The sequence below is a fragment of the Desmodus rotundus genome, chromosome 12 (assembly GCF_022682495.2).
Source record: "Desmodus rotundus isolate HL8 chromosome 12, HLdesRot8A.1, whole genome shotgun sequence".
In the NCBI taxonomy this organism is placed as follows: domain Eukaryota; kingdom Metazoa; phylum Chordata; class Mammalia; order Chiroptera; family Phyllostomidae; genus Desmodus; species Desmodus rotundus.
Genome location: NC_071398.1, coordinates 65,114,881 through 65,127,316, shown reverse-complemented (window position 1 = coordinate 65,127,316; position 12,436 = coordinate 65,114,881). Strand labels below are relative to the sequence as shown.

At 48.2% G+C, this 12,436-nt stretch overlaps 1 protein-coding gene across 5 annotated transcripts in view; it reads right to left on the bottom strand.

The window, feature by feature from the left end:
• Positions 1–2,191: 2,191 nt before the first annotated feature.
• MAB21L3 (mab-21 like 3) overlaps positions 2,192–12,436 on the bottom strand; it is a 28,960-nt gene continuing 18,715 nt past the window's right edge. For all 5 annotated transcript variants that reach the window (XM_045203778.3, XM_071219788.1, XM_045203780.3 and 2 more), the window contains 3 exons: positions 11,688–11,866; positions 11,138–11,332; positions 2,192–5,619 (listed from right to left, as the gene is read on the bottom strand). In XM_045203778.3, the coding sequence (XP_045059713.2) occupies positions 5,386–5,619; positions 11,138–11,332; positions 11,688–11,866 (608 nt within the window). In that variant the 3' untranslated portion in view covers positions 2,192–5,385. The remainder of the gene's footprint in view (positions 5,620–11,137; positions 11,333–11,687; positions 11,867–12,436) is intronic.

Below are 12,436 nucleotides of genomic sequence, written 5' to 3'. Positions count from 1 at the left end.
AACTGGGAGGACATAAGAATTCTAAACCTGTATGTCCCTAATAATATAGCCTCAAAGTATAGGAAGCCGAAGTTTGCCAGAACTATACAGAGAAAGTTTTAAATTCAGTCATAATCAGAGATTTCGAAAACAACCCTCTCTCCGTACATGTTGGAAAATGCAGCCGTAAGGAAATCTGTAATCTGCAGAAAATTTGAGGAGTCCGTGGTCTAGTTGACATGTACTGAACATCGCATCTAAATTTGCACCCCCTGAGCCCTGGCTGGTGTGGCTCAGTGCATTAATTTGCGTACCCCCTTTGTACATGCAGAGCGGGGTGAAGAAGTGCTAGACTAAACACCGGCCTCAACAAATACCAAAGGATCGCCCGGGCCTTTTCAGGCTGCTTTCTCTGACTACAGTGCAATTGAGTTAGAAATCAACAGCAAAAACATAACTAGGAAATATTTGTTTAAAAAAATTCAGGGCCCCTCATGGGTCAAAAAAGGAAAATGGTAGAAATCAGAAAATGAATAGGGCTGAAAGGTGAAAATACAATACACCAAAACCTGTGGGGTTCTACAAAAACAGTATTAACAGGAAGGTTCATACTGAGGAAACAAAAAAGGCTGAGAATTTCTGAGCTAAGCATTTAAGTAGTTATATAAAAAAGAATATCAGAATAAACCTAAAGAAAGTAGAGGGAAAAAACAAAAGATATAAATAGAAACTAATGAAATAGAAAACAAATACATGTAACGATCACCAAAGCAAGTGATTCTTTGATAAGTGTCTAAAAGATTTGTCAAGAGAGATCAATACAGATGCATCCGAATTTAAATAGATGATAAAACCTTATGAATATCTTATGCCAGTAAATTTGAAAACTTAGATGACATGGATAAATTCCTAGTAAAACAGAAATTAATAACACCTTCTCAAGAAGAAACAGAAAACCAGAATATCCTTTATCCCCCAAAGAAAATGAATTAATAGTTTAAAATCATCTGACAAAGAAAACACAAGGCCCAAGCGTGGATGAGTGTTACCAGACTTTCAGGCAAAGGGATTATTCTGACATTTTTGGAGTGGGAAACAGGGTACTTCTTACCTCTGCTGAAAGGCACAACTATAAAATTTAGGAAACAATATAGGGTTCAAGTCCCCGTTACCCAAAGAAAAGAGAAGGATTCTTTAAAAAGACACAAAATGCAGTCCGTTATCATGGAGAAAGTCACTAAAAATTCACCTATGTTAAAATGGTGAATCACTTTAAAAAATATGTTGGTATTACCTTGTAAATTTTAAAGATGTGTATATTTTTTGAACATAAAATTTCACTCTTGTGTATATTCCCTTAAAAAACTCGAGTGCACCAGAAAACATGTATAAGGATGAATGTGTATCAAAACAGTTCAAATCACTAAAGCTAGAAACAACCAAAATGCCCAATGACAGAGTAACATAAATATATAAAGTGGCGTGCTCTCACAGTGGAATATTACACAGCAGTGAAAAGGAACATGCCACCACCACATGCATCCACATGGGAGAATATAAAAAGCATACTGTAGACATAAGAAGCAAATTAAAGACGACTTCATCAGTACGATTCAATTTACTTAAAGCTCAAAACCAGGCAAAACTAAAAAGACATTGGATGACACGGGTCCTATTTTGTTGATACTAAAATACACCTTTCACATTTGAATCTAAAATTGGGATGCGTCTTATAATCGGTGGTGTCTGGCAATTACATGTAGTAGCACCTTCCTTGTCTTAGACATGAAATAGTGATGCACCTTACAATTGCTGGGGGCTTAGGGTTAATGAAATACGGTAGGCAGTAAAACTGAAAAAAAAAAAAAAAAAAGCAAAATGATGTACATGAGATTTGGGATCACGGTTCCCTATGTCAGGAAGGGAGGGGGCCAGGGAACAGAGGGGGCGCCTAGGAGAATTCCAAAGTACTGGCAATGGACTATTTTTCCCACCTAGTGAGCATATTTGTGTTTATTGTTTTTCTTTAAACAGCTTAGACTCTCTCACGTATGATAGTTTTCACAATAAACAAAAGTGTGAAGAGCTGAAGAAGTGGAGATGCATATATAATAATAGCTCAAGAGACTGAAGGAGAGGCAGGGAGCTTCAGGAGGAGGCAGCAGACGCGATGGAAAATAAAGGGAACACGGCCCCAAGAAGCTCGAAGGTGTCAGTCCATCCTACGTGGAGAAGTTGGGAGACATGCTTCCTCCACGTTAGTGAGAGTGAGAAAAGGTGGGTTTCTGGAATTTGTGCTGATGGAAAGTTGTGCATGTTTTCCCTGTGATGGTGTCTAATTTCTTCATGAAGGACTTATCTGAGGGGTGGGGGTAGTTATCAGGAATAGCAGAGATGGACGGACGGCCACGAGGGATAGGCGTCTAAAATACTAAACATTTATTCAACTAAACAAAGAGCCTTTTACATCCATCGCTTATCACAGGAGAGAATAATATTCCATTTATTCTCTTCATCACAGGGAGGAGGTGTGGACTCTCTCACGAAGCCTGCATTAGTTTCCCAGGGGCCCCATAACAAAGTACCACGGACTGCGTGGCTGAAACAACAGAAAACTATTTTCTCACGGGTCTGGAGCCTGGAAGGCGCCAGCAGGGTTGGTTTCTCCTGAGGCCCCTCTCCTTGGGCTTGCAGACGGCTTGTTGTCTTTGCACACCTGCCCATGACCTCTCTTCCTCTACTTTCAGGGAGGGACACCTGTCCTGTTAGATGACCGCCCCCAACAGCCTCATTTTAACACAGTCACCTCTTTAAAGAGCCTGTCTCCAAAACAGTCACATTCTGACGTATTGGGAGTTGGGGCTTCAACATAGGAATTTAGAAGGGTACGATTCAGCCCATAATGGCATCCACAAATAAATAGAGACTCAGAGCTGGGAGCTGAACAGCTTGCTCAGGACAGGCAGTTGCAATGCCAGAGTGAGGATGCACATTTGAGCAGGTCAGGCACTGGGGCTGAATACCAAGCATTCTGCTAAAGAGACTATAACGCGGTCCTGCGCCTAGAAGATTGTAGATGGATAGAAAAGACCTTTTGGAGAATTAAAAAAAAAATGCTGACCATAATAGAGGAATAATATTATCAGGCTTTTCAAAACTATGAGCTCAATATTCCACAGTCCCCAGGATAGTCAATACTTGCTTAGGCTCTCTTTTTAAATCTGAGCTAGAAGCAGAACGACTGTGAATTTTAGTCAAAATGGCAGGAAAGGTAAACTATTTAGCATCAGCTGGAATCCTCTGACCTTGGCTCCCTTTTTTTGGAAGCCAGGTGTAAATTACAGGCTGAGGAGGGCGACACCTGCTGGTCTGAAAAGGAACTGGGTAGGAGCCCGACTCTTTTCATATGTGGTCCCCCACTGCCCTCTGCTGGTCAGTACTAGGAACACTCAGGAACCTCCACAGCCCTACCCCCAAAACCACAGATCTGCAGGGAAAGGTGGGAAGAATCTACCGCATTCAGACTGTGCAGTATGCCAGTCCCACCCCTCTCCAAACACACGCACACATTGTGAATCAATGGTACAGCCCATTTACAATTTTTGGCATTCTGTGACTGCAGAGCTATTTCGAAATTTGCTTCAGCTGTTTCATCATTAAAATTTTGAAAACTCACCATTATCCCGCCACCTTCTCAAAAATATTTCCCAAGATCTAAGAACATGAGAATTTGAATGCGAGTGTTGATGGTTTAATAAAACATTGGGTTCCTCATCAGTCCATGTTTTCAAAATTTTAAACTGTGTGCTTGGGAAGATTTTAAAACCATGACTTCCTGTGTTACAGCCCAGGGACCCCAGCATTTGGCCACAGCAGTTTCGTAAAGTTAATGTTTTCGTTTTCAAATGTGACTTTTCTTCTTACAAAATCAGTAGTGCATTTGGGGAATTTCTCTGTGACACATTTGGGGAGCATGTTCTACGTGATAAAGGATTCCCTTGAGTTGAGAAGGGGTGATTAAACGCCAGGAGAAGCCGCTGATCTCATGCAGCACTCCTCCAAGTCCTGGCCGACATCAGGCTGGGTGGCCTTGACCGCAGTGAAGTTCACACCGTGGGGCTGGGGACCCTTCCGTGCCCCCCTCCACAGACATGAGGGTGGGCATTTAAAATGAGGCTCAGGTCATGATACCAGGAGAGGCCAAAGTCACGCCTTTGATTCTTAGAATAAAATGCAAATTCCTTACCAGCTTCCCGAGGCCAAGTGACCTGATTCCTGTGGCCCCCTCCAAGTTTGCCCTTGGCTCTCCCTTTCCTTTGCCTTCTGCTGTTTGCCTCTTCATCCTTCAAGGATCTCTCTGTGGCTCTGTTTCAGGACTGTTTATTTCTCCAGGGCACTGGCTATCATTTGTAACAACTGTGTTGATGTATCTGCAATTCATTTCCTGTCTACACCACCATCAGGGGAGCCTCATCCCTCTCGCTCTCTGTTGATTCCCAGTGCCTACAGAACACGTATTTATCAATGAATGAGGGAGTGAATGTAGTGAGCAAAGGAAGGTGTTGAGAGGTAAGTGACACCCAAGTCATTCTGTGCAGGTCACAGCACCGAGCTCCTTCATAGACACAGGGCAGTCCCACCCCTGAGCCACTGATGCGAAGCCAGGAGAGGCCAGTGGCTGGGAGCAGGGGGGCAGACAGAGCTGCCCTGACATCTGACCGGCCCTCGTCATCTAAACCTCCCTTTCCCTACTGAGGGGACGCCAGTAAAGCAGACAGAGCCCCAAGCCTCACACCACCGTTCAGGGGACCTGGTGGGAAAGACACGCGTGCTAACACGTCAGTAGCCATCATTTAATCAGTGGCCAGGTGCTGATCCAGGATGCAAACTCTGGCTGCTGAACCAACCAGCAGCACTTGTGTTCGTCCAATGGCTTCTCCTAGAAAGGGCACCAGCGCGGGCTCACAGCCCTGCCCACAGGGAGGCACATTAACAATCCCATTTTACAAATGGAAAAAGGACGAACCCATGGTCGGCGGGCTGGAGGACCACGGCTGGGCTGCAGGCTGATGCCTGGCCTTCAGGGGTTCTGTCTCCATCCTCCCCATCAGCGCTGAGCAGGGGAAAATAAACTCAGAACTGTCATTAGTTTACAGTCTGTGGCTTGGGGAGGCTTGATGAGAGCTGTCCCAAGAGGTAGGTAGCGAGGGCTGAAATGCCTGCTCTGCTCCAGGGAGGCCACGCAGACACCTGACGGCGCAGCTTTTCCCGCTGACGCGCTCCTGGGCCGATGTGAATTCCTCTGCTGTAGTAGCCTCTGTCCTGGGCAGGAACCTGGCATCTGACTGGAACAATCCAGAGGTCAAGACAGATGGAATGTCCGAGGGCCCCTGGGCTGGTGCAGCCTCAGGGCAGGCTGATCTGGGGGTCCTTGAGGAAGAAGGCCAGTTTCTGGGCCACAGCGTCCAGTTCGGCCACGTTGGCATGCTGCAGGAGGTTGCAGCTTCGCACGAAGAAGTGCTTCAGAAAGTGCTGCCTCACACACCGGTGCAGCTTCCTTGCCAGGCGCAGGAGCCCTTTGCTGAAGACCTGCCAGTCCTTCGAGTGGGGATACTTCTCACAAGTCCAAAAGAGCACTGTCTGCGGAAAGAAGAGGCAGGGTCAGACATCGCGGAGCGACAGGGGAGAGTATCCTCAGGAGCACTGAGCTCACATGACCTTGGAAGGGGTCAGGAAAGGGTCACCCACCCTCAATTCCTTGCCTTGATGGCAAGCCGGTCCTGCCCTCAATTCCTGCTCCCCAGCCTCAGCCTTGTCCTGCTGGTCTCCTAGGCCTCTTCGTTCACTCATCACTCTCCACTGACATTTCTAACCACCACGACCCTTCTTAAAACCGATTCCCCACCCCGGCACGTGCCTTTGCCCCAACTTTACAGGGAAAATGGAAGCCCTGGTGCCCACGGACCGGATAGCTCTGCCCACACCGGCACCCCCCTCTCTGCCTCTCTGCAACCGCCACGCCTGCTAGCAGCAGAATCCTCTCTCCTTCCAGAAACTGAGTGTGATCGGTCTCCCTCTTTCTTGTTGGCTTTTAAACCTTCTCAAAGCTCTGCTGCGCCCCCAGCCCCACATCTCCTCCCGCCCTAACTCTCACCTCTGCCAATCCAGGCTTCTCCAAACGACCCTCTCAGTTCTCCGCTCTGACTCCCTGCCTCAGTCCACTCCAGTAGGGACCCTTCTGTCGCAGTCCTCAAACACTGCGCTGCTGAAGGCCCAGCAATCTGCCTGCGGCTAAACCCAATAGCCTTGTCCAGCCCCGCTTCACCTGGCCTTTCAGCAGATTCTGATTCTCTCCTCTACACCTTCCCTCTTGAGTTAAGCCTCACTTGGCTTCCAAGTCAACACACTCTCTGGGTTTCTCCCAGCACTACAGCTACTCCCTGGCAGGCTTCTCCTCCTCCTTTACCTGACTTTAAATGTTGGCATTTCTCAGCCCCAGGCCCTCTTACACTATCCTCCTTCCTCAACAGTGGCTTTAACTTCCACGAGATACAGTGACTCCCAGTTGTCTTTTACCAGCCCAGGCTTCTCCACTGACTTTTTTTCCTGGTATTTCTTGAAAGCCTGAAAGTCATCTGTGAGCATGTCCAAACTGAACTCACAGCCTTCCCCCCAAACTGGGTCAGCCTCCAGCGTTGCTCATCCAGCAGTTAGGCAAACTCAGGAGTCATCCTCTCCCCCGCCAACCCCAATCAGTCCTGCGGATCCTCCTGCGCAAGTATTGGGTTGGCCAAAAAGTCTGTTTAGTTTTTTTCATACAGTGGGTCTAGTAGTGCTTAGTTGTCTTTAACTTCATTTAAAACAATTTTGTTAGACTGTATTGTGACAGCTGTCATATTCTTGAGCATTTAAAAAAAAAGTTAACAAAATTGGTGAATTTTTGTGCAGCCATTTTTATACTGAAGATGGAAGAAAATATGCAACATGTTCATTATACTATGCTTTATTATTTCAAGGAAGTTAAAAACACAACTGAAATGCCAAAAAAAAAAAAAAAAAGTGCCCTGGCTGGTGTAGCTCAGTGGATGGAGCGCTGGCTTGCAAACCAAAGGGTTGCTGGTTCGATTCCCAGTCAGGGCACATGCCTGGATTGGGGGCCAGGTCCCAGTTGGGGGCACATGAGGGACAACCATACATTGATGTTTCTCTCCCTGTCTTTCTCCTTCCCTTCCCCACTCTCTAAAAAATAAATTAAAAAATATTTTTTTAAAAAGAAAACAATTTTTATTAAAAAAAATATATTAAAAGATTTGTACAGCATATGGAGAAGGTGCTGTGACTGATCAAATGTGTCAAAAGTGGTTTGCAAAGTTTCTTGGTATTCTTGACATTTTGGCCAAATAATTCTTTGCTGTGGGGCTGTCTCATGCATTGGGAGATGTTTAGCAGCACCCCTGGCCTCTACCCACTAGAAGCCAATAGCAGGAGATGGAGAACATAGTCAAAATACCCAAATCAATAAAGTTATTGGTGAAAGTGAAAAATGTGCCCTTTATTTTACAGAAAAAACTAAATAGATTCTTTGGCCAACCCAATAGTTCTCAAATCTACCCACTTATCTTCATCTCCGATATCACCATCGGCTTCCACCCCATCTCACCCCGACCTCTGCAACAGCTGTCTAAGCATTCTGCGCCTATATTTGTCACATCCTAATGTGTCACCATCCCCATTGAAGCCAACGTGTTGCTTTTGAACTGTAAATCTAAAGTACCTCCAAGTCTTCCCATTGTGTGTTAATTAGACATACAAGTCTTCACATAGTCCCATCCTTCCTCTCCAGCCCCTCCTGGCCCTGCGTTCTCGATGGCTCCCCCTGCTGGCCACCCCGCCTCATCTCATGCCCTCTCCCATCTCAGGGCTTCTCACAGCCCACTGCTGCGCCGAATGGACCTCCTCCTCCTCTTTGTGCAGGAAACTCATGCCTCAGATCCTAGTTCCCTTGACACCCGTTAGACATCCTCTTTGCCATTTATTTCTCCTGGCGGAGATGATCACAGGAGCAGCCATTTTCGTATTTATTTACGCAACCCCAAACTGACCGTCAGCTCCACGAGCTGGGGACGAGGCCTATTTTCATTCACTCCTACGTCTGTCACTAGCACTCAGCAGAGGGACTGGCCCCGCACTGGCGGACACTCAGTACACATTTACTGACGAAGTAAAATAATTAACTAGCCAGGGGTGTCCAACCCTCGGCCCACGGGCCGCACGCAGCCCAGGATGGCTATGAATGTGGTCCAACAGAAATTAACTTAAAACATGATGAGATTTTTTGTGATTACGTGTCACAATGTATTGAATGTGTGGCCGAAGACAACTCTTCTTCTTCCAGTGTGGCCCAGAGACGCCCAAAGGTTGGACACCCCTGGTAGAGGCTGAGTAGGTTTAAAATACGGTCTTTACAAAAAAGGAAAAGAACAGTTTCAGGCCCACAGCAAGATACTGACTGTGTTTTTAGATTAAATTTTTGGAGCAGATGAATTGGAAATTATTTCATTCTAGTCAAGATAACCTAGATACAAAACAAAATGTATTAATTCCGCTCTTGAAGTTAACCGTTTATTTCCCTAAGGAAACTGAAGCAGTTAAGCCTATTATAATAATCAAGGCCCTGTGCCTTTGAGTGGGTTTTAGAAATACTGTATTTTGCTGTGTATAATGCGCACTTTTTTGTCCAAATTTTTTAGGGAAAAATAAGGATGCGCATTATACGTTGTAGTCCCTGAAATACTTTGTCCCTGTTCTTGTGTTTGGCAATAATTTGTTACATAAAATTTCTTATACCTTACTATGTTCAAGAATACATACTAAAATTCCTTTATAATACAAAAAAAACCAGTATCTAAATATAAATAAATAAATAATTGAATTAAAAATTAAAACAAAAGATTTTTTTTGGAAGACATGGGTAACATCTTGTTTCAAGTGAAACCACTTTGGGGGAGAGCCTCTTTGGGGAGGAGGTGAGGACCCTACAGACTTAAGTATCAGACTTAAGCTGAGGTGACCATGATGGGCTGTTTTGCAACCCAAACTCTCCCACCTGGCCCAGACGAAAGCCTTGGCCAAGACCCTGCACACTCAAGCCGTCATCGGGGATGACACCACACTGTCACCAGCCACGTCCACCCCACTGCCTAAATGTGAGAGGATCCTGCCCTTTGACCAAGCGTGAAAGACTAGAGGAGGAGACTGTTCTGTTTCCCTTCTCAACACACAACCCCCTTTCAGATGCCCAGTCTTGAGAATGCACAATTTTACTGGGCTGTGTGCGTGGGTCAGGGAGGACTGAAGCAGAGAACCTTTAAGGAGTTGCCCTGAAACTCCCTAGATGATCTAGACGTAGGTGGAATACAGTTTTGAGAGCAGTCGAGGGCTGGGGGCCATGGTGGCCCTATTCAACCTTGCCTAAAATATCCATGCCACTTAAAGTGTTCCCATCCACCCTAATCGTGAGGCAGTGACATCAATGGTTACAACGATGAGGCTTTGCGATGAGACAGAGTGGAATTTGCTTCTCAGCTCTAACTCTTCCTAGTGTAGAAAGACAAGCAGGAAGGAAGCTAACTTCATCAAACAAATTCGACAATCTTCAGAAGCACTTGCCCTTGATCCAGAACCGGGGTGTGTTTTCAGGGAAATGTAGAAACTTCAGAGAAGCTACAAATTCTCGAGCAGACAGATGATCAGAAAAGATAAAAAAGCAAGGTTTTATGAGGGGGTAAAGAAAGTTGATAAAGTGTGAAGTCATTCACTCATTGACAGCAAATATTTACTAAGCAACTACAAGGTATGTGGCACTGAGAGAGGCAGGAGGGGTGCAGTGATGAGAAGACCGACAGGGTACTTGCCCTTGAAAAGATTACATTAGAGCCGAGAGTAACACAGAGGTGGAAGACGGCTGTCCGTCGCATGAGCGGAGGCGCGGGAAGGAGGAGCGTGCAAGGAAGGCACCACACAGGTGGCCAGCCCAGGGACCTGTGCTCACCTGCGTCCTAGGTCAGGGAGGAGGACTGAAACTCCCGACGGAGGCTAGCCAGCCTGGAGCTGAGCGGTCCCTCTGAGTCCGACCCCTCCCACCCGGACCTGGTGTATGGCAGAAGGCGTTCCAGGAGTGGCATTCCAGGAGCGTCCAGTCCACCCCGCGTCAGAAGTTTGGGAAGGAGGAGCTGAGTTTGATCAAAGGCCTCCTCTCCAAGACCAGCACCCTGGGTGCCCGGTCCAGGTTGGGTTCTGCTGTCCTACACTCTCGGAGCAGATCCTTCTGCTCCTTTGCGCTCCCTGCACTGTGTGATTCCACACGCCCCTGCAAACCGGTGTGTGTGACGTCTGTCTCCCCTGCTATACCGTGAGCTCCGTGAGAGCAGGACCCGTGTCTGTGTTGGCTCCCCACGTACCTCAGGCATAGAGCGCACAGCAGGTGTGGGGGCAGGTGTATGGCTCATAGTGTTTAACCGTAACAGGAGTTTGCTGAGGGAGTGAATGCGTTCGTGCCTGGGCAGCGTTGGGTGTGAAGCCAGGGGAGGCAGAGCTGGCAGAGCGAGGGCAGATCCAGGCCGGGTGCTGGAACCCAGAAGTTCGGGTTTCCTCCTCTGTGGGGGGCGTGCGCGCATGTGCGTGCGTGAGCGGCTGCACTTGGACTCGCGTGGGGACTGAGTTCTGACACGAGGAAAACCGTGAGTTTATCTGAGGTTTGGGCAACTCGCAAGATTTCGCCAGACTGTAGCTTTCTCAAGGGTAGAGACCACGTGCTGAATTCATTTCTAAAGCTCGGCAAGGTTTGGGGCACACGGTGGGGGGGGCACTTGTGCGGGCTTGTTGAGTAAATAAAAGGAGGGGGCAGAGAGAAGGAGACAGAAAAAAGAAGACACAAAGAAAAGGGAGATGGGAAATGGGGATGGAGAGAGGTGGCGGACAGTGTGCCCTGCCAGCCAGGGGCACTGCGGACATGCATCAGCCGGGGTATCTCGCTCCGTAAAGAGGTATAAATACTTTGTGGGTTGGCAACTACGGACTCCGGAGTCCCAGCCGGAGCTCACCACCTACACACCCAGGCCCCTCCTGAGTGGCTGTGGCGGGTCCACGCCGCGCTCACCTGCAGGTGGTGGGACGTGAGGACGGGCCTCTTCCCCGGACACCAGACGTCCTCCTTCAGCTGCCGCAGCGCCCGGAAACACCGCCGGCGGCAGCCCCCGTCCTCGTCCAGCTGCTCCAGCAGCACCCGCTCGGCCTGCGAGAAGCTCAGCTGCCAGTGATAATGCGAACGGGCCAACAGGGTGAATCCAAAGGACTGGAAGGGAAAACAGCGGCCACTGAGAAGGATGATGCCTGCCGGAGTGCGTGCCGCCTCCGAAGCAACCCCCGGGCTGGGGGACCAGCCCCGGGACAGGCAGTGCGTCCTGCGCCGGACCCGGAGGGAGCCTCTGGACCAGCCCCCTTGGCGTGGGCGCAGCTAACAAGCCGCCTGGTGGGCTCGTTAAAGCCAGGTGGCCGGGCCCTGCCCACGGAGCCCCCTTCAGCAGGTTCCAGCGAGGCCCAGGGGCCACGGCCGGGTCTGCGAACCCCACTTTGAGAACCGCAGATCTCAGTTTTTCTTCCTAAGCTGAGGTCGGTGCTCTAGGGAGCCGGGGCCTGCCCACCGGTACCTTGACGCACTTCACTCTCTCTGGGGAGGGCCAGCGCGTCAGACATCGAGGCCACGGGGCTTTCTTGGACCAGGCGGTGGGGATCTCCACTCCAGGGGCCAGCTCTATCTCCACCGGACCTCCGGATGTTTCCATGGCAACCCGAACTGCAGTGCTGTTTGTTAGCACGCTGACCTTTCCTGGTGGGAAACGACGAACAGGCTCAGAAAAAGCGTTCAAAGAGACAGTGACTCTGAGCAGCTTCTCGTAACTGGAGGGGCAACTTTCGCAGTGTTCATAGCATGTTGGCGGGGGGCGGTGTTTATATCAAAACTGGACAATTAGCCAAATAAATACTGATAGAAGCATTGCTAGAAAAATCTCACGGTTGCTGCTTTTTTCTTTTATCTTTCTCCTTCCTCCCCCCAAGGTTGTTATGGTACCTTTCCTTTTAAATTAATAGATTCTTTCCAGAAGGCTCAACTGCAAGAAACAGATGCTGAATACCAACAAAAGGTAGAGTATTTGCTATTGCAAAGTGAAATCCAACCATTCATACACCCCCCTCATTTCACCTCTTTTGGGACGGCCTCAGTCCCCTTACTTAGTCCCCGGCTTTGGTGGCGTTCAGTTTAACCCATCTCTTGTCTGAGTCACAGGTGCTCATGTGGTGTTTGTTCCTACCGCCCATTCAGCCGGCCTCCCCTCAGATGCATTTATCATCACAAAATATTTCCCAGTGTGGCACTGGCTTAAGGAGTCGAGCGAGC